General features: G+C 49.0%; 1 protein-coding gene across 1 annotated transcript in view; it reads right to left on the minus strand.

The window, feature by feature from the left end:
- The window catches only part of LRIG3 (leucine rich repeats and immunoglobulin like domains 3), a 70,811-nt gene extending 51,074 nt beyond the window's left edge, over positions 1-19,737 (minus strand). Inside the window, exons 1-2 of the mRNA XM_039914737.1 lie at positions 19,673-19,737; positions 7,059-7,190 (exon numbers count right to left, since the gene is read on the minus strand). Coding sequence (XP_039770671.1) covers positions 7,059-7,190; positions 19,673-19,737 — 197 coding nt within the window. The remainder of the gene's footprint in view (positions 1-7,058; positions 7,191-19,672) is intronic.
- Between the last annotated feature and the right edge of the window lie 392 nt (positions 19,738-20,129).

The following is a 20,129-nucleotide window of genomic DNA, read 5'->3' on the forward strand; positions in this document are numbered from 1 at the left end:
AAGAGGCTAAAAGATAGTTATCCTTTTCCACAAACCAAATCACGATAAAATGCCAAACTGAAAATACTCATTTTGAACAGCAAGAGTTTACTACTATGGCTGGTAAACATCCAAACTTTTATTAAAAGGAGTTTTGGCACTGGGTGAACAGGCCCTTTGTGAATTGATTGTTGTAAATTTGCCCCATCCCAGCCCTGCCATCCCCAACCCTCCCACCCCCAAACGTGAGATGATGATGTACTACCAAGTGGGGAAAAAAAAAATCAGGCTAGTTAGGTAGGATGCTGAAACGGTAGCTTCTGAACATATCTAGAACCACCCCTTATCTTTTTAATACCATAAAATTAAGTATTAAAGCACTTTCTAATGCCAAACAAAACACCAGGGAGACTTTTTCCACAGTGTTTATTTCCTTTGGAAGAGGCGTTAAAGGAGTCAAAAACCTTGTAATGCTTAGAAAAATGAAGAGATAAGTCAATTTCCTAAGATCATCACTTCCCAATTTCATGTCAGATTCTATACATCATCACATCCCAATTTCATGTCAGATTCTACACGATTAAACCAACTTCATCCAAAACAAATACCCTGAAACAAAGTAAACCGTTTTATAAACTGATCTGTGACCCTCAAAAGCCACAGAAATCTTATTTCCCACTCAGATCTCCGGAAACTTGGCCTGTCTTTCCAAATACAGAACTCGATATTCAGGGACGGGCAGAGGTGAGACTGGTATGAGTGAATTGGATATAAAATTACAAGAACACTAAGTACAACAGGCTTCCCCCGTACATTTAAGCACCAAACGTGGCAAATATGTTCTCCATACGCGTCACAATCTTGCACTGATGGTTTCTACCTGGTACTTTCAAACAGAACCACAACCAAAAACTTCAATCTTGAAATTAAAAAGGCTTAATGCAGTCCCCTAAATGATCTGTTCTTGCAAATGAATTCACTCTGTGTTTCAACACACAGTTCACCCCTTTAGGTTTGATTTCTAAAAATGAGCACCATTTAAGATCCCCAAAAGTATACCACTTTACCCTTTTGACAGTACAGACTTTTCATCTGCCAAAAAAGTAAATTAAAAGCTAATTTGTATTCAATTACAGAAGTTTTACAACTACAAATACTCAAGTTATTTCACTATTTGGCTTTGGTCTCTGGGGATTGTGAGAATTATACAAATAAACGGTCCAAATTCAGTGAAGTCTCAGGCATTATTTGAGCATACTATTTTTTTTTCTTTTAGAATTGCAAATCTGCAATCGTGTTTAATCAGTGACTTTTCAATACACACACTGTTGACCTGAATTCCTACGTTCCCTTCTCAAAAAGCTTTATTTGAAACACGTTTGCCTACGGACCTACCAGACAGCAACAAGACGTGAGTAGATTTGTTCTGCTAGAGTTGTAACATGAAGGAAAAAAAAACCAAAAAACCTGGCGGAGTACTTAAACTATAAAAATCCTGCAATTACAACCACTGCTGTGCATGATCACCACACTGGAGCCAGACACTTTCACTCACAACTCAAACACACACCCATCTGGAGTCCATCAAGGAAACCGTGAGCTTAACAACTTACATTATGTTTCAAACAAAATTGGCTTGTTTTTTAACACTGCAGACACCCTTTGGGTGCTTGGATTGCTATGTTCGCATCTGCACCAAAGACAATAGTTCTTTCATTCTATTTATTGTTTTTCAGTATTTATTTCATTGTATTTATCGAGCACTCACTGTGTGCAGAGCACTGTACCTGGGACGAAAACCAGAGAAAGCCATCGAGACATTAACGTGGAATCATAGTTATTCTTGTTTCCGGCATTTCCCCTATCCACCAACAGAGACGGGGACATGTATTTTCTAATCCTCTGAGAAATTTGGGAGGACAAAAATAAGTCTCATAGGTTGTTCTATTAGTCAGATGAATTTTTATTCTTCATCACATAAAAAGTCTCTGGCTTTTGCTCACACACAACTGTATTCATGGAAAAATACGTTGAATTCCTTGGCTGGAATTGACGAGCTCCTCAAACAAAATTTCTTTCCAATGACAGCCTCCCTTTTATGCCCTGAAAATGAATTGTGCTAAACATTTTCAGTTCCATACACAGAAGCTGGTGACACCAACTATTTCGGTTAATGTTAACACTTTTTCCATGTCTGATGTTTTGCCCTCAAAGAACCTGATTGTCTGAAGGGGGAAAATCTCACCTACTAAATACTTACCTATATGAAACATCCAAAGTGAATCTAATTAGATTAAAAAAACTACAATCTGGACATAAAAATAATTTCATAGTTGAAAGATTTTTGGAAAGTATGACTTTAAATGCGAGTCATCTAGTTAGAACTAAACTCCATTCCATCTCCCCTCCGTGCACACACACAAACACACATACACTTTCACAATCTCTCTGGGTACTTTTAACATTTGGTTTTACAAACGCCAGAAAGCACATTGTTCACATAATCAAATGAACATCTTCTTGAATAGCAAACTTCTGGGATTGAGGGCGTGGGATGGGAGGAAGTGGTAGGAGAGGTGCTGTGGAAGGGAAGGGACCAAAGAGATTCTTTAGAAAAGTATTAACCCAAAATGTAGTTGACAAAATACCGGAAATCAAAACTCCAATGAGAAGAGTCTTCCTTTACGCATTTTCAAGAGTGAGAAACTATCAATTTGAGGGTCCAATTTAATTTAGACCGTTTAGTTGCAGCTATCAGTTTCTCCCCTTGAAGCTCTGGGAAACCTGATTCCCAAGCCAATTTTTAAAATGCAAATCCAGCAACAGCTCTTCTTAATCAATCCCACTGGGGCCTTTAGAGCTGCTAATTCAGCAGAAATCTGGAAAACTGAAAAACAAAAAGCCAGCCTGAAACTGTTTTAAGACACTGATCCAAAGTGACTCATAAATCAGCTTGCTATGTTGGAGTTTGAGTCTGGAAAATATAGAAAAACAGCTGTGAAAGCCATGAGGGTCTTTTTTTGTTTTCTTCTCTCCTCTGACAATTCCAAACTTATAAGAGGCAAACGCTACAGATCCAACGAACGCTAGCAGAAATGATATTTTGGACGTTGACTTGGGCTTCACTGGGATCCCGAGGAGCCTAAGTCAATAATTCTAAAATTCCGAGGAGAATTTAAAGCCAGCCATGACACCGATTGGCATTCATACAAGTTCTCCTTCCGGCCCCCTAACAAAGCATCATTCTTTCAGATTCAGGACACTTTTGGAAACACACCGGCTGGCTATTTTAAACAACCACTATCTATATGAGTTTAAAAGACAATTGAAAATAAAACCTTTAGAAAGACTAGTTCTCAAGTTAGCTCTCAAGTTCTCATTAGCTCTTTTATTGGAATCCACTTGAAGAATCGTTTTCCAGAAGGAAAGCCGTCTACCTCCTTCTACCACTCCAGCAGAGCTGGTCGTAGGCCCACTCCGGCCCTCCCGAAAGGTGTCAAAATGCCAAGAAACTAGGCTGAACAACTCAGCGTAAACAAAGTCATCTAAAGGCCGGCAACTCAGTTGTGGCAGTTACCTCCATAACGGGAATCACTGAACTGTTTTAAGTTTACTTTCTTCGGAACATAAGGGGAGGGGGGAAAGTGCACACATCTGTTTTGTCGAAAGGAGTGTCAAATCCTTTTTCTTTTTTTTTTTTTGTAGCCACGATCTCTGAAATCAAATGCCTGCTTAGTGAAAAAAAGATGTGATTACAGCCCTCCCACCTCTTCCATGTGGCACTACAACTTTTCTAATTACACAAAATTTCAGTAGTAGCTATCTTACACCTCAAGACGTTTAGTTGCAGGGGGTATGGCACAATTCCACACTCCCCTTCCCTCCCCCTCCCCTGTTTTTTTTTTTTTAAAGGGTGGGAAGCAGGGGGGCTTCTAACACTTTTGGCACAAAGGAAACATTTACCTTAAAGAATTCAGACCACATGGTCTGGGAATACCTACAATGATGGTCTTAAAAGTCACAGGAGTACAAGAATGACATAGTTGTTTGATGAGTGATCGCAGCAGGGTTTCTGACAACAGATTCGATGCTTATTTATACAAGTGGAACTTATTTTCACATACACGCAAGGAATGCGAACTTGCATATAGACAATTTACGTTGCCAGCGGAAATCTAATTAGAGGCCGCGCTAACCAAATAAATCGTAATTTGTTTTTCGCTGCCTCCTCAATTATGTGCAAAACAAAAATCTTAATTAGGTCAGCAGACTTCTGGGGGTTGTTAAAGATGGTTCCGAATCTCTTTTGGTTTAACTGCACTCAATTATCATCAAGGGGACTGAGGAGGCCTTCGAGACCTTGGCGGTAACGAAAAGATCTGGCCTTGGTCGCGCAAGCGACGACCGAGTCGTTCTTCGACGCAAGGCAGACTTGCTGATCAAACTCTCTTCAAGCAAACCTGTAGACTGCAAAAAGTCATTTTCTTTTTCCGAGTCGGGAAATAGTTCAGAGCTGTTTGCTCTGCAAACTAATTGAAATGCTGAGTTCCCTGTGTTGAGGATAGAGCCATTCACCTCTCATGAATACGGCACCACTGACCTCCAGATGAGGCAATTGAACAGAATTAGCCTCGACTAATTGAAAGTCTTCCTGCTTTTTCGCTAAAGCCACTATCTCTTCCTCTGGAAGTGTCGGGAAAACACCAAATAAATCACGATGACAAACCAAAATGAATCCCAACCTTCTCACTTGCCTTTCTCTAAGACACACTTCTAAGCATCGATGCCGAGTGGGCGACTAAAAATCGGTCTCCTGCACGATTCCGATTACGAGACTTTGCTGAGCACGTGCATTATTATTATTATTATTACTTTTTTCCAAACACGCTTTTCCAGCAGAGATGCTATTGCCTTAAGAAGGGGGGTGGGGGGGAGGTCCAACAACTACTCATTTAACTGGCCAACTCAGAATCACCTATAAAGTACTAATGCATTATAAATCATCCATTGTAATTTTAGAAAGCAATCTAACTTCAGTAAACTAGCCGGAATTTTTCCAGCATCTACTCAGGCTAGGACTGGTTTCAATAAAACTTACAGGCAAGGGGTTTGTTGGTTTTTTTTTTCCCCCCTTTTCAACTGAAATCTAATCATTTCATACCTTATATACTTATAAATCCCTTTCTGGACCATCAGCCCCCCGCCAAACCCCCGCAAGCTAAACTGGGGGGGCTGTGGAGGGAGTGATCAGCCCCATTTCCAAGCAAACTCCATTTTTCTTCCACCCACCTGGCAAAGTCTCAAATCTCCAGGCTCCACCTCTCCAAATCCAAGAAGTTGCACAACAAACAGCTCCTCAAGCCTCTCAACAGTTCCCAATGTTCTTGCCTGCTTTTCATTCATTCATTCACATTTACTGAGCGCTTACTATGTGCAGAGCACTGTACTAAGCGCTTGGAACCCACAATTCGGCAACAGATAGAGACGATCCCTGCCCAATAACGGGCTTGCCCCCCACCAACTCTTCTCCCCTGCACCTCCAACTAAAAGAGGGTCTTCTTTTCAGTCACTCCTATTTATTGAGCGCTTACTGAGTGCGGAGCACTGCCCTAAGCGCTGGGGAAAGTACAATAGACCAATAGAGAGTGACAATCCGTGCCCACAACGAGCTCCTGGTGTAGAGGCGGGGGAGACAGACTCAATACAGACATCCATAGAAATAAATAAAACTGCAGCTATACGAAATAAAATCACAGATATAACCTTCACACCTTTCAGAACTACAGTCAGAGCGGGGAAGGCAACGAGGACAGGCGCCTGGCTAATGGGATACACGTTGTGGGCAGGGGATGTCACTGCTTATTGTCGGACTGCACTTTCCCAAGCACTCAGGGCAGCGCTCTGCACACAGCGAGCGCTCAATAAATAGGACCGAATGCACAAAAGTGGCAACCACCAGCCAGGACGAGGAGGGTTGTTGCCAGAAAACCCCGGTCGCTCTGAGCCACATACAACCGCCCCATTCGACTGGGGGTCGGCAGGGCCTGGGCAAAGCGGGCTCCATCGAGATCTGAGCCAAGGTGGCACGATTAATGACAAATAAATAATATCTCCATTCAGTAGTACTGATTGAGCGCTTACTATGTGCAGAGCACTGGACTGAGCGCTTGGAATGGACAATTTGGCAACAGATAGAGACGATCCCTGCCCAAGGACGGGCTCACAGTCTTAAGCGTCCACTCTGTGCCAAGCATTGATCTGGGCTCTGGGGTCAACGACATTAACCCAGTCCCAGTGGGGGCCGATCGAGCTCTTTGCAGGCAGGGAATATCATTATTACTATCATTATCACTATCATTATTACTATCAATCGTACTTATTGAGGACTTACCGAGAAGCAGCGTGGCTTAACGGCAAGAGCCCGGCCTTGGGAGTCAGAGGACGTGGGTTCTAATCCCGCCTCCACCACTGGTCTGCTGTGCGACTTTGGGCAAGTCACTTAACTTCTCTGAGCCTCAGTTCCCTCAGCTGTAAAGTGGGGATGAAGACTGTGAGCCCCAAGTGGGGCAACCTGATGACCTTGCATCCACCCCAGCGCTTACAACAGCGCTGGGCACCCAGTAGGCGCTTAACAAATACAATCATTATCAGTATTACTGCGTGCGAAGCGCCGAACCGAGCGCTTGGAAGAATCCAATATACCATCAAACGGTTAGACCGCGCTCTCCCAAGCGTTTAGCACAGTGCTCTGCGCCTAGTAAGGGCTCCAGAAATACGACTGTCCCCCGGGGGAGGGGCAAGGGGGGGTCTCATCCCCGTTTCTCCGAGGAGCAAAGGGAGGCACCGGGAGGTCGGATGCCTTTGGGCCGGGAGCCGGCCGGTCCTGGGTTCTAATCCCGCCCCCGCCGAAGACCTGGGGCGAGTGGGCGGCCCTCGGTTTCCAAACGGGAGCCCGGGCAGCCCCCTGTGGGAGGGAGGAGCCCCGCTCGCAGCGTTTAAGGCAGGGTCTGCGGCAGAGTGGCAGCGCTTAGCGGAGGACGAGGAGGAGGAGGAGGAGGAGGACGAAGGGGGGCACTTACAGGCGCTGCAGCCCGGGCGGGAGGGCGAGGGGCAGCCGGGCGAGGGAGCGTCGGCTGCAGTCCAGCAGGGTCCCCAGGCAGCGGCAGGCGGCCGGGCAGCCCGGGGGGGAGCCCGGGGGGGAGCCCGGAGGGCTGCCCGGCAGCGGCGGCGGCGCCAGCAGCAGCAGCAGCAGCAGCAGCAGCGGCGGCGGCGGCGGCAGGACGGGCGGCAGGACGGGCGGGAGGACGGGCGGGACGACGAGCGGGACGACGAGCGGGACGACGAGCGGGCCCATGGCCCGGCCGCTCCCGGGAGGGCGGTGCGCGGCGTGCGGGGCACAGGGTCCGCGCCTCGGGGGCCCCGCGCAACAGCCTCCGGCCTCCGCCGCGCCGCAACAGGCACAGGCGGCCGAGCCCGCACGCCCCGCCCCCCCCGCACGCCCCGCCCCCCCGGCGACCACCGCGCACGCCTAGCAACCGCCAAGCCCCGCCCCCCGAAAGCCCCGCCCCTGGCAACCGCCAACCACGCCCGGCAACTGCGAGCCACGCCTCCGGCCACAGTCAGACACGCCTAGCGACCGCCAGTCACGCCCCCGACAACCGTCAGGCACGCCTAGCGACCGCCGACCACGCCCCCGATGACCGTCAGACACGCCTAGCGACCGCCGACCACACCCCCGGCCACCATCAGACACGCCTAGCAACCGCCAGTCACGCCCCCGGCGATTAGACTGTAAACCCGTCAAACGGCAGGGACCGTCTCTATCTGTTGCCGACTTGTTCATTCCAAGCGCTTAGTACAGTGCTCTGCACATAGTAAACGCTCAATAAATGCTATTGAATGGATGAATGAATCCGTCAGACCCGCCTAGCAACCGCCAGTCACGCCCCGCGACAACCGCCAGACACGCCTAGCGACCGCCAACCAACGCCCCCGATGACCGTCAGACACGCCTAGCAACCGCCGACCACACCCCCGGCCACCATCAGACACGCCTAGCAACCGCCAGTCACGCCCCCGATGACCATCAGACCCGCCTAGCAACCGCCAGTCACGCCCCGCGACAACCGCCAGACACGCCTAGCGACCGCCAGCCACGCCCCGACAACCGTCAGACACGCCTAGCAACCGCCGACCACGCCCCGATGACCGTCAGACACGCCTAGCAACCGCCAGTCACGCCCCGCGACAACCGCCAGACACGCCTAGCGACCGCCAGCCACGCCCCGACAACCGCCAGACACGCCTAGCAACCGCCGACCACGCCCCCGATGACCGTCAGACACGCCTAGCAACCGCCGACCACGCCCCCGATGACCGTCAGACACGCCTAGCAACCGCCGACCACACTCCCGGCCACCATCAGACACGCCTAGCAACCGTCAGACACGCCCACGGCATCCGACGGACCCGCCTAGCAACCACCAGTCACGCCCCCGACAACCGTCGGACACGCCTAGCAACCGCCAACCACGCCCCGGCGACCATCAGACACGCCTAGCAACCGCAATAATAATAATAACAATAATAATGTTCGTATGTGTTAAGCACTTACTCTGTGCAGAGCGCTGCTCTAAGCACTGGAGGAGATGCAGGGTCATCAGGTGGTCCCACGTGAGGCTCACAGTCTTCATCCCCATTTTACAGAGGAGGGAACTGTGGCCCAGAGAAGAGAAGCAGGTTGCCCAAGGTCACACAGCAGACAAGTGGCAGGGTTAGAATTCGAACCCGTGATGTCTGACACGTGATTAGACTGTGAGCCCGTCGCTGGGCAGGGACCGTCTCTATCTGTTGCCGACTTGTTCATTCCAAGTGCTTAGTACAGTCCTCTGCACATAGTAAGCGCTCAATAAATATTATTGAATGAATGAATGAATGGTCTACACACAGCAAGCTCTCAATAAATACAGTTGAATCAATGAATAGTATTGAATGAATTAATTAATGAATATGAATGAATGAGTGAGTGAATGGTGAATGAATGAAAATGAATGAATACTATTGAATGAGTGAGTGAGTGAGTGAGTGAGTGAATAAATTAATATTATTGAATGAACGAATTAATGAATACGAATGAACGAATGAGTGAATGAATGGATGAATGAATGAATGAACGAAAATGAATGAATAGGAAGGAATGAATGAGTGAGTGAATGGATGAATGAATGAAAATGAATGAATACTATTGAATGAATGAGTGAGTGAGTGAGTGAATAAATGAATACTATTGAATGAATGAATTAATGAATACGAAGGAACGAATGAGTGAATGAATGGATGAATGAATGAATGAACGAAAATGAATGAATAGGAAGGAATGAATGAGTGAATGAGTGAAGGAATGAATGAAAATGAATGAATACTATTGAATGAATTAATGTACACGAATGAAAGAATGAGTGAGTGAATGAGTGAGTGAATGAAGGGATAAATGAATGAATTAATGAAAATGAATGAATACTATTGAATGAATTAATTAATGAATACGAATGAATGAATGAGTGAGCGAATGAGTGGATGAATGAATGAATGAAGGGATAAATGAATGAATTAATGAAAATGAATGAATACTATTGAATGAATTAATTAATGAATACGAATGAATGAATGAGTGAGCGAATGAGTGGATGAATGAATGAATGAAGGGATAAATGAATGAATTAATGAAAATGAATGAATACTATTGAATGAATTAATTAATGAATACGAATGAATGAATGAGTGAGTGAGCGAATGCGTGGATGAATGAATGAATGAGTGGATAAATGAATGAATGAATAAAAGGAATGAATACGAATGAATGAATGAATGCTCTTGAATGAATGACTGACCCCCAGGCCCCGCCCAGCAGGCGCTTTCCCGCGGCAGGCCCCGCCCCTTGCCCTGGGAGCGCAGGAGGAAAGGGAGGGCGGGGGGGAGGGGGAGGGGCCGCCGCGCGCCGGGTCCCTCGTTCCTATTGGCCGCCCGGCCCGCGCGGGGTGGAGGCGGGGGGGGGGGGGCGCGAGGGGGCCTCGCGCCGCGGTCACGTGACAGCTGCGCGGCCGCGAGGCGAGGGGGGCTGGGGGGGGGGCGCGCGCGCGGGCGGGCAGAGGTGGGGGAGGGGCGGAGCCGCCACGGCCGGAAGTCCGAAGTTGAGGCTTCCCCGAGGGAGGCCCAATGGCCCGGCAGCCACCGGGGCAGACAGGCCCAACCCGCCTTGCTCTTGCCCCTACATAATAATAATAGCAATAATAATAATAATAATAACGTTGTCGTTTGTTAAGCACTTACTATGTGCAGGGCACTGCTCTAAGCGCTGGGGGAGATACAGGGTCATCAGGGGGTCCCACGTGAGGCTCACAGTTCATCCCCATTTTACAGATGAGGTCACTGAGGCACAGAGAATAATAATGATGGTGGCATTTGTTAAGCACCTACTCTGTGCAGAGCACTGTTCCAAGCACTGGGGGGGATACAGGGTCATCAGGTTGTCCCTCATGAGGCTCACAGTCTTCATCCCCATGTTACAGAGGAGGGAACTGAGGCACAGCAAATAATAATGTTGGCATTTGTTAAGCGCCTACTATGTGCAGAGCACTGTTCTAAGCGCTGGGGGAGATACGGGGTCATCAGGTTGTCCCACGTGCGGTTCCCAGTCTTCATCCCTATTTTCCAGATGAGGGAACTGAGGCCCAGAGAAGTGAAGTGACTTGCCCACGGTCACACAGCTGCTAAGTGGCAGAGCGGGATTAGAACCCATGACCTCTGGTCTGCTTCTCCAAGCAGTGTGGCTCAGTGGAGAGAGCCCGGGCTTGGGAGGCAGAGGTCGTGGGTCCTAATCCTGACACTTGTCAGCTGTGTGACCTTGGGCCAGCCACTTCACTTCTCTGGGCTTCAGTTCCCTCATCTGGAAAATGGGAATAATTATGTTGGTATTCGTTAAGCGCTTACTCTGTGCAGAGCACGGTTCTAAGCGCTGGGGCTTAGAGGCTTAGAGGCTACGTGAGGGTCACAGTCTTCATCCCCATTTTACAGATGAGGTAGGTAACTGAGGCACAGAGAAGTTAAGAGACTTTGGGAGCCCCACGTGGGACAGCCTGATCACCTTGTATCTCACCCAGTGCTTAGAACCGTGCTCGGCACATGTAGCGTGGCTTAGTAGAAAGAGCCCAGGCTCGGGAGTCGGAGGTCATGGGTTCTAATCCCGCTCCGTCACTTATCTGCTGTGTGACCTTGGGCCAGCCACTTCACTTCTCTGAGCCTCAGTTACCTCGTGCGTCAAATGGGGATGAAGCCTGTGAGCCCCGTGTGGGACAACTTGATTAGCTTGTATCTACCCCAGCGCTTAGAACAGTGCTTGGCACACAGTAAGCGCTTAACGAATTCCACAATTATTATGAACAGTAAGCACTTAACAAATATCAACATCATCATCATTATTATTATTATTATTATTAAGCCCGCCCTGCTCCTCTCCGGCCCGTGTTGTTTGCGGCCGATTCGACCCCCTCTTCCCATGGCCTGCTCATTTAATCAAGCACATCTCCTCCAAGAAGCCTTCCCAGGCTAAAGCCCTCCTTTCCCCTTCTCCCTCTCGCCCTGACTTCCTCCCTTTTCCTCCCAGCCCCACAGTACTGAAAAATAATGATAATAATGATTATTATTCTAGTCTTTGTTAAGCCCTTCCTATGTGCCAAACACTGTTCTGAGCACTGGGTCGGATACAAGGTAATCAGGTTGTCCCAAGTGGGACTCAAAATCTTCATCCCCATTGGATAGATGAGGTAGTAAAGGAGGCCCAGAGAAGTGAACTTTGTAATAATGTTGGTATTTGTTAAGCGCTTACTATGTGCAGAGCACTGTTCTAAGCGCTGGGGGAGATCCAGGGTCATCAGGTTGTCCCACGTGAGGTTCACAGTTAATCCTCATTTTACAGATGAGGTAACTGAGGCACAGAGAAGTGAAGTGACTTGCCCACAGTCACACGGCTGACAAGTGGCAGATCTGGGATTCGAACCCATGACCTCCGACTCCCAAGCCCGGGCTCTTTCCACTGAGCCACGCTGCTTCTTGCAGATCACTGTACTAAGCGCTTGGGAGAGTACTAATCCAACAATAAGCGGACTCATCCCTTCCCACAACGGGTTTACAGTCTGGAGAGGGGAGAGAGACAGACTTATAAATATAAGTATATAAATATAAGTATATAAGTACACTTATAAGTATATAAATAAATTACAGATATGGACGTAAGTCCAAGAGAAGCAGCGCGGCTTAGAGAAGGGGCATGGCTAAGTGGAAAGAGGACGGGCCTGGGAGTCGAAGGAGCCGGATTCTAATTCCGGTTCCGCCACTCATCTGCTGAGCGACCTTGGGCAAGTCACTTCACTTGATAATAATAATGATGGCATTTGTTATGCGCTTACTATGTGCCAAGTACTGTTCTAAGCGCCGGGATAGATACAAGCAGCGTGGTTCAGTGGGAAGAGCCCGGGCTTGGGAGTCAGAGGTCATGGGTTCGACTCCAGGGCTCTGCCACTTGTCAGCCGTGTGACTGTGGGCAAGTCACTTCACTTCTCTGGGCCTCAGTCGCCTCCTCTGTAAATTGGGGATGAAGACTGTGAGTCCCACGTGGGACAACCTGATTCCCCTGTATCTACCCCAGCGCTTAGAACAGTGCTCTGCCAGATGAGGTAACTGAGGCACAGAGAAGTGAAGTGGCTGGCGCAAGGTCACACAACAGAGAAGTGGCGGAGGCGGGATTTGAACCCATGTCCTCTGACTCCTAAACCTGTGCTCTCTCCACTACGTCCCACACTGTACCTCGTCTATATTGCCACTGACCTCGCGCCTGCAACTTATCTCTGACCTGCAACTCCCTCCCTCTTCATAGCCAACAGATGATCGCTCTCCCAACCTCCGAAGCCTTATGAGAGAAGCAGCGTGGCTCAGTGGAAAGAGCCCGGGCTTGGGAGTCAGGGGTCGTGAGTTCGAATCCCGGCTCTGCCACTTGTCAGCTGTGTGACTGTAGGCAAGTCACTTCACTTCTCTGGGCCTCGGTTCCCTCATCTGTCAAATGAGGATTAAGACTGTGAGCCTCATGTGAGACAACCTGATGACCCTGTATCTCCCCCAGCACTTAGAACAGTGCTCTGCACATAGTAAGCGCCTAACAAACACCAACATTATTATTGAAGGTGCATCTCCTCCAAGAGGCCTTCCCTGACTAAGCCCCCCCTTTCCTCTCTCCCATTCCATTCTCCATCAAACTTTCACATTTATTCCCTTTATTCACCCCTTTCTCACCCCCACAACACATATACATATTTGTAGTCTATTTATTTATAATGATGATGATGATAGCATTTGTTAAGCTCTTACTATGTGCCAAGCACTTTTCTAAGTGCTGGGGTAGATACGAGAGATCGGGTTGTCCCACGCGGGGCTCACCGTCTCCATCCCCATTTTCCAGATGAGGTAACTGAGGCACAGAGAAGTGAAGTGACTTGTCCAAGGTCACACAGCCGATCAGCGGTGGAGTCGGGATTAGAACCCACCACCTCTGAGTCCCAAGCCCGGGGTTATTTCCTCTAAGCCACACTGCTTCTCTGGAAGCTCACTGCGAGCAGGGTTTCTACCAACTCGGTTATTTTGTTCTGTTGTCCTCCCCCAAGCGCTCAGTCCAGTGCTCTGCACACAGTAGGCACTCAGTAGATATGAGTGTACGGGGTGGGCAGGAGAGTGAGAGAAGGGAGGAGAGGTAGGAGGGGACAAGGTGATGGAGAGGCTCGAAGCCTAGAGTGAGGAGTTTATGTTTCGTGCGGAGGTCGACAGGCAACCACTGGAGATTTTTAAGAAGGGGAGTGACAGGCCCAGAGCGTTTCTGCGGGAAGATGAGCCGGGCGGCGGAGTGAAGAATAGACGGGAGCGGGGCGAGAGAGGAGGAAGGGAGATCGGAGAGAAGGCCGACACCGTAGTCTAGCCGGGATCTAACGAGAGCCCGTTAGCAGTAAGGGAGCCGTCTGGGTGGAGAGGAAAGGGCGGATCTTGGCGATATCGTAAAGGTGAGACCGGCAGGACTCGGCGACGGATCGGATGCGTGGGGTGAACGAGAGAGCCGAGTCGAAGAAGACACCGAGATCGCGGGCCCGAGAGACGGGCAGGAGGGTCGTACCGTCCACGGTGACAGGGATGTCAGGGAGAGGACCGGGCTTGGGAGGGAAGATGAGGAGCTCAGTTTTGGTCACGTTGAGTATTAGGTGGCGGGCGGACATCCAGGTGGAGACGTCTTGGAGGCGGGAGGAGATGCGAGCCTGAAGGGAGGGGGAGAGGACGAGGGAGGAGAGGTAGATCTGGGTGTCATCTGCATAGAGATGAGAGTTGAAGCCGTGGGAGCGGATGAGTTCACCGATGGAGAACAGAAGAGGGCCGAGAACTGACCCTTGAGGAAGCCCCACAGTTAGGGGATGGGACGGGGAGGAGGAGCCCGTGAAGGAGACTGAGAATGAGCTCATTTCCACAACGTGTTCACAGTCTAGCAACGATGAGGTCCAGCAGCATCATGCCCAGGCTTCCTTAGAGAAGAATCACGGCCCACTGGACAGAGCACGGCCCTGGGAGTCAGAAGGTCATGACTTCTAATCCTGACTAATCCTGACCCTTGTCTGCTGCGTGACCTTGGACAAGTCACTTCACTTCTCTGTGCCTCAGTTCCCTCATCTGTAAAACGGGGGATTAAGACTCTGAGCTCCGTATGGGACAACCCGATTATCTTATATCTGCCACACTTCTTAGAATGGTGCCTGGCACATAGTAAGCGCTTAACAAATACTGTAATTATTATTACTATAATTATTATAAGTACCTCACCATCAGTAAGGTCATTTGTCTGCTCTGTGACTGTGGGCAAGTCACTTAACTTCTCTGGGCCTCAGTTACCTCATCTGCAAATCGGGGATGAAGACCGTGAGCCTCACGTGGGACAACCTGATTACCCCGTATCTACCCCAGCGCTTAGAACAGTGCTCTGCACATAGTAAGCGCTTAACAAATACCAACATTATCTTTGAAAATTGAGCGTGTGCTCTTTCTGCTCTGTGGAATGGGTCATGACAATGGGAGTCAAATACCTGGGTCTTCTGCCACTAGCCTGCTGTGTGGCCTTGGCTGAGCGACTTAACCACTCTGGGCCAGTTTCCTTAGATACAGAATGGGGATAATTATTTCTGTCTCCCAACCTACAGAGACCTTGTGAGGAAAAAAAAAATGAGATAGTTGGTATGGACAAATTGAAACTCTCACCAAGACCAAGGTAATACCATTACTGGAATCTGATATTAGTTGACCTTAATGACGATAAAAAATAATAATAATGGAGGGTAATCGCTAAATCGCTAATAATAATAATAATAATGTTGGTATTTGTTAAGCGCTTACTATGTGCCGAGCACTGTTCTAAGAGCTGGGGTAGACACAGGGGAATCAGGTTGTCCCACGTGGGGCTCACAGTCTTAATCCCCATTTTACAGATGAGGTAACTGAGGCACCGAGAAGTGAAGTGACTTGCCCAAAGTCACACAGCTGACAAGTGGTAGAGCCGGGGTTCGAACCCATGACCTCTGGAAACTCTTATGCTCCAAGCATTGGGGTCGGCCCAAGATAATCAGGTTGAGCACATCCCCTCTCCCGCATGGGATTCAAGGCCTAAAGACGAGGAAAAACAGGTATTAAATTCTCATTTCTCTCTCACGGAGAAGCAGCGTGGCTCAGTGAAACGAGCCCGGGGTTGGGAGCCAGAGGTCATGGGTTCGAATCCCGGCTCTGGCACCTGTCAGCTGGGTGACTGTGGGCGAGTCAGTTCACTTCTCTGGGCCTCAGTTACCTCATCTGTAAAATGGGCATTAACTGTGAGCCTCACGTGGGACACTGTCGACCATCCCCTCCTCCTCCATACCTTATCTCACCTTGGCTTCACGGACTCTGTCCTCTCCCGGTTCTCTTCTTACCTCTCTGGCCGATCATTCTCGGTCTCCTACGCCGGAGCCTCCTCCCCGTCCCATCCTTTAACTCTTGGAGTTCCTCAAGGGTCAGTTCTCGGCCCTCTTCCGTTCTCCATTTACACTCACTCCCTCGGTGAACTCATCCGCTCTCACGGCTTCGACTACCATCTCTACGCAGACGACACGCAGATCTACATCTCCGCCCCTGTCCTCTCCCCCTCCCTTCGGGCTCGCATCTCCTCCCGCCTCCGGGACGTCTCCACTTGGATGTCGGCCCGCCACCTAAAACTCAACATGAGCAAGACTGAGCTCCTCATCTTCCCTCCCAAACCCGGTCCGCTCCCAGACTTCTCCATCACCGTGGATGGCACGACCATCCTTCCCGTCCCGCAGGCCCGCAATCTCGGTGTCATCCTTGACTCGTCCCTCTCGTTCACCCCACGCATCCTATCCGTTACCGAGACCTGCCGGTTTCACCTCTACAATATCGCCAAGATCCGCCCTTTCCTCTCCACCCAAACGGCTACCTTACTGTTACGGGCTCTCGTTATATCCCGGCTAGACTACTGTGTCAGCCTTCTCTCCGACCTCCCTTCCTCCTCTCTCGCCCCGCTCCGGTCTATTCTTCACTCCGCCGCCCGGCTCATCTTCCCGCAGAAACGATCTGGGCATGTCACTCCCCTTCTTAAACAACTCCAGGGGTTGCCTATCGACCTCCGCTCCAAACAAAAACTCCTCACTCTAGGCTTCGAGGCTCTCCGTCACCTTGCCCCTTCCTACCTCTCCTCCCTTCTCTCTTTCTACCGCCCATCCCGCACGCTCCGCTCCTCCGCCGCCCACTTCCTCACCGTCCCTCGGTCTCGCCTATCCCGCCGTCGACCCCCGGGTCACGTCCTCCCGCGGTCCCGGAACGCCCTCCCTCCCCACCTCCGCCAAACTGATTCTCTTTCCCTCTTCAAAACCTTACTTAAAAATCACCTCCTCCGAGAGGCCTTCCCAGACTGAGCTCCTCTTCCCCCTCTACTCCCTCTGCCGTCCCCCCTTTACCTCTCCGCAGCTAAAGCCTCATTTTCCCCTTTTCCCTCTGCTCCTCCACCTCTCCCTTCCCATCCCCACAGCACCGTACTCGTCCGCTCGACTGTATATATTTTCGTTACCCTATTTATTTTGTTAACGAATTGTACATCGCCTCGATTCTATTTAGTTGCCATCGGTTTTTACGAGATGTTCTTCCCCTCGACGCTGTTTAGTGCCATCGTTCTCGTCTGTCCGTCTCCCCCGATTAGACCGTAAGCCCGTCAGACGGCAGGGACCGTCTCTATCTGTTGCCGACTTGTTCATCCCAAGCGTTTAGTACAGTGCTCTGCACATAGTAAGCGCTCAATAAATACTATTGAATGAATGAATGAATGAATGACAACCTGATGACCCTGCATCTACCCCAGAGCTTAGAACAGTGCTCTGCACATAGTAAGCGCTTAACAAATACCAACATTATTATTATTATTTTACAGGTGAGGAAATTGAGGCGCATAAAAGTTAAATGACTTACCCAAGGTCACACAGCAGGCAGCTTGTGGAGCTAGGATTAGAACCCAGGTCTTCTAACCCCCAGCATTCGTTCCACTAGGAATTTTAGGTGAGTTCTTGTCCCAGTGACTTCTGAAATGAGAGAGGATTAAATGACTCGGAAGCAGTCCTTTTGACCTCATCTCCAAGTGGCCGTCACGGGACACAAAGCTCAGGAGGAGATGAAAGGATTCATCGAGATTCATTGAGAAGCTGGATGAATGTCCTAGTTGTTTTTCTCACCCCCGTCTGGAGCCACCTCTCCTATTTCCAGAAAACCTGCGGGAGTGAATGCAGGGGTGGCTTCCCTCTACCCCTAAGCAGTACAGGAAACACGTGTCTTGGGTGCCATCAGTGTGGCTCAATGGGAAGGGCCCAGGGTTGGGAGTCAGAGGTCATGGGTTTGAATCCCGGCTCTGCCACTTGTCAGCTGTGTGACTGTGGGCAAGTCACTTCACTTCTCTGTGCCTCAGTAACCTCATCTGGAAAACGGGGATTAAGACTGTGAGCCCCACGTGGGACGACCTGATTACCCTGTATCTGCCCCAGCGCTTAGAACAGTGCTCTGCACATAGTAAGCGCTTAACAAATACCAACTTTTTTTTTTTTTAAGACTGTTCTTCTCAAAGGAGCCACCCTTGGCGGAATCTATTTGTTGACCTGTTTGCTTTAGAAAGAGTGGGGGCTTCTTTCCTATAAAGAGGTTATTTACTGCTAAAATGTGCTCTGTCCCCATTCAGGCTGATTCAATCCGCAGTTCCCCCACTCCCTCAATTCCAGTGGTGCCCGCCCAGTTGGATGAAGGGAGTGAATAGAGAAGACCCGAGTTCTAATCCTAGCTCCACAAATTGCCTCCTGAGTAACCTTGGGCAAGTCACTTAACTTTTATATGCCTCAGTTTCCTCATCTGTAAAATGAGAATTTAATACCCGCTCGCCTTTAGGCTGCGAGCCCCCCGCGGGACAGGGGACGTGTTCAACCTGATGATCTTGGGCCGACCCCAATGCTTGGAGCATTGTTTAGCGACTGCCACCCATGATTATCATTTATAATAATAACCACATAGCCTGTGTTTGGTGATTGCCATCCATGATTATTATTTATCGTTATTAAGGGCAACCATGGGCCTGGCAGTCCGAAGGTCATGAGTTCTAATCCCGACTCCACCGCTTGCCTGCTGGGTGACCTGGGGCAAGTCACTTCACTTCTCTGGGCCTCAGTTCGGGCGACTGCCTCCCCGAGATGATTCCGGTCATATTGGAGGGTTACCGTCTCTCCTGCGGGCAGGCCGCCTCCACAAAATGGAAGATGGTGGAAAGGTCTCACCTTTGGGAGCCACTGGCTGTTAGATTCAGAGCCCTAAGAAACCTGAATCTCTGCTCTCCTGGCCTTGGTATGGATCAGTCGTGGGTTGATGCATTGATTAATCGCACTTATCAGGCGCTTATTGTATGCAGAGCACTGGACTGAGAGCTTTGTGAGAGTAGGATACTAACTGATTACCTTCTAATACCCTATTTATTTTGTCATTACCCTATTTATTTTGTTAATGAAATGTACATCGCCTCGATTCTATTTAGTTGCCATTGTTTTTACGAGATGTTCTTCCCCTTGACTCTATTTATTGCCATCGTTCCCGTCTGCCCGTCTCCCCCGATTAGACCGTGAGCCCGTCAAACGGCAGGGACCGTCTCTATCTGTTGCCGACTTGTTCATTCCAAGCGCTTAGTACAGTGCTCTGCACATAGTAAGCGCTCAATAAATACTATTGAATGAATGAATGATACTCATAATAATAATGATATTTGTTAAGCGCTTACTATGTGTCAAGCACTATTCTATGCTGAGCACTGTTCTAAGCGCTTAGAACAGTGTAAGGCACATAGTAAACGCTTAACAAATTCCATAATTATTATTATTACGATATAACAGTCGGCATCACAGTATCCTTTAGCTGTTGTTTTATCTTAGGTTGCCGTTACTGCTGTCCTCCATCTTTTATGTTGATTTTCTATTTCTATTTTATTTTTTTCCCCTTCTGTGTCCTTCGCCAGTCCTCTTTCCCCCTTTATTCTTATACTATGAACCTCTTGAGGGCCAGGAGCCCTGTCAGAGTTTCATCTTCGTAACCTTTCCTAGCGCTGAGTAACATGCTTTAGTAGATGCAGTTTTGGGCTTTTTTAATGGTCTTTGTTCATCAGTGGTATTTATGGAGCGCTTATTTGTTAAGCACTTACTATGTATCAAGCACTGTTCTAAGAACTGGGGTAGATATAAAAGAATCAGTTAGCACTTAACCAAAGTCCCTGTGGCCTCAATGACTGGTATGGGATCCACAATCTGGACCACACCCTGCCCTCACTAAAACCATCCTTTGTTAGACTGCCATCTCGATCATTTTCACTTTTGCTTTGGCCTCACAAGCCTCTGGCAGCTGCTGATCAATAAAAGGCCTTTCTTCACTGTAGTGTGCCACGTTTTCAGCTGACACAGAGCTGGGTCTCAATCTTTCTGTCACAGTTTCATGAAAATATTTCCTCTGTA

Source organism: Ornithorhynchus anatinus, chromosome 2 (genome assembly GCF_004115215.2).
Source record: "Ornithorhynchus anatinus isolate Pmale09 chromosome 2, mOrnAna1.pri.v4, whole genome shotgun sequence".
Taxonomy (NCBI): Eukaryota; Metazoa; Chordata; class Mammalia; order Monotremata; family Ornithorhynchidae; genus Ornithorhynchus; species Ornithorhynchus anatinus.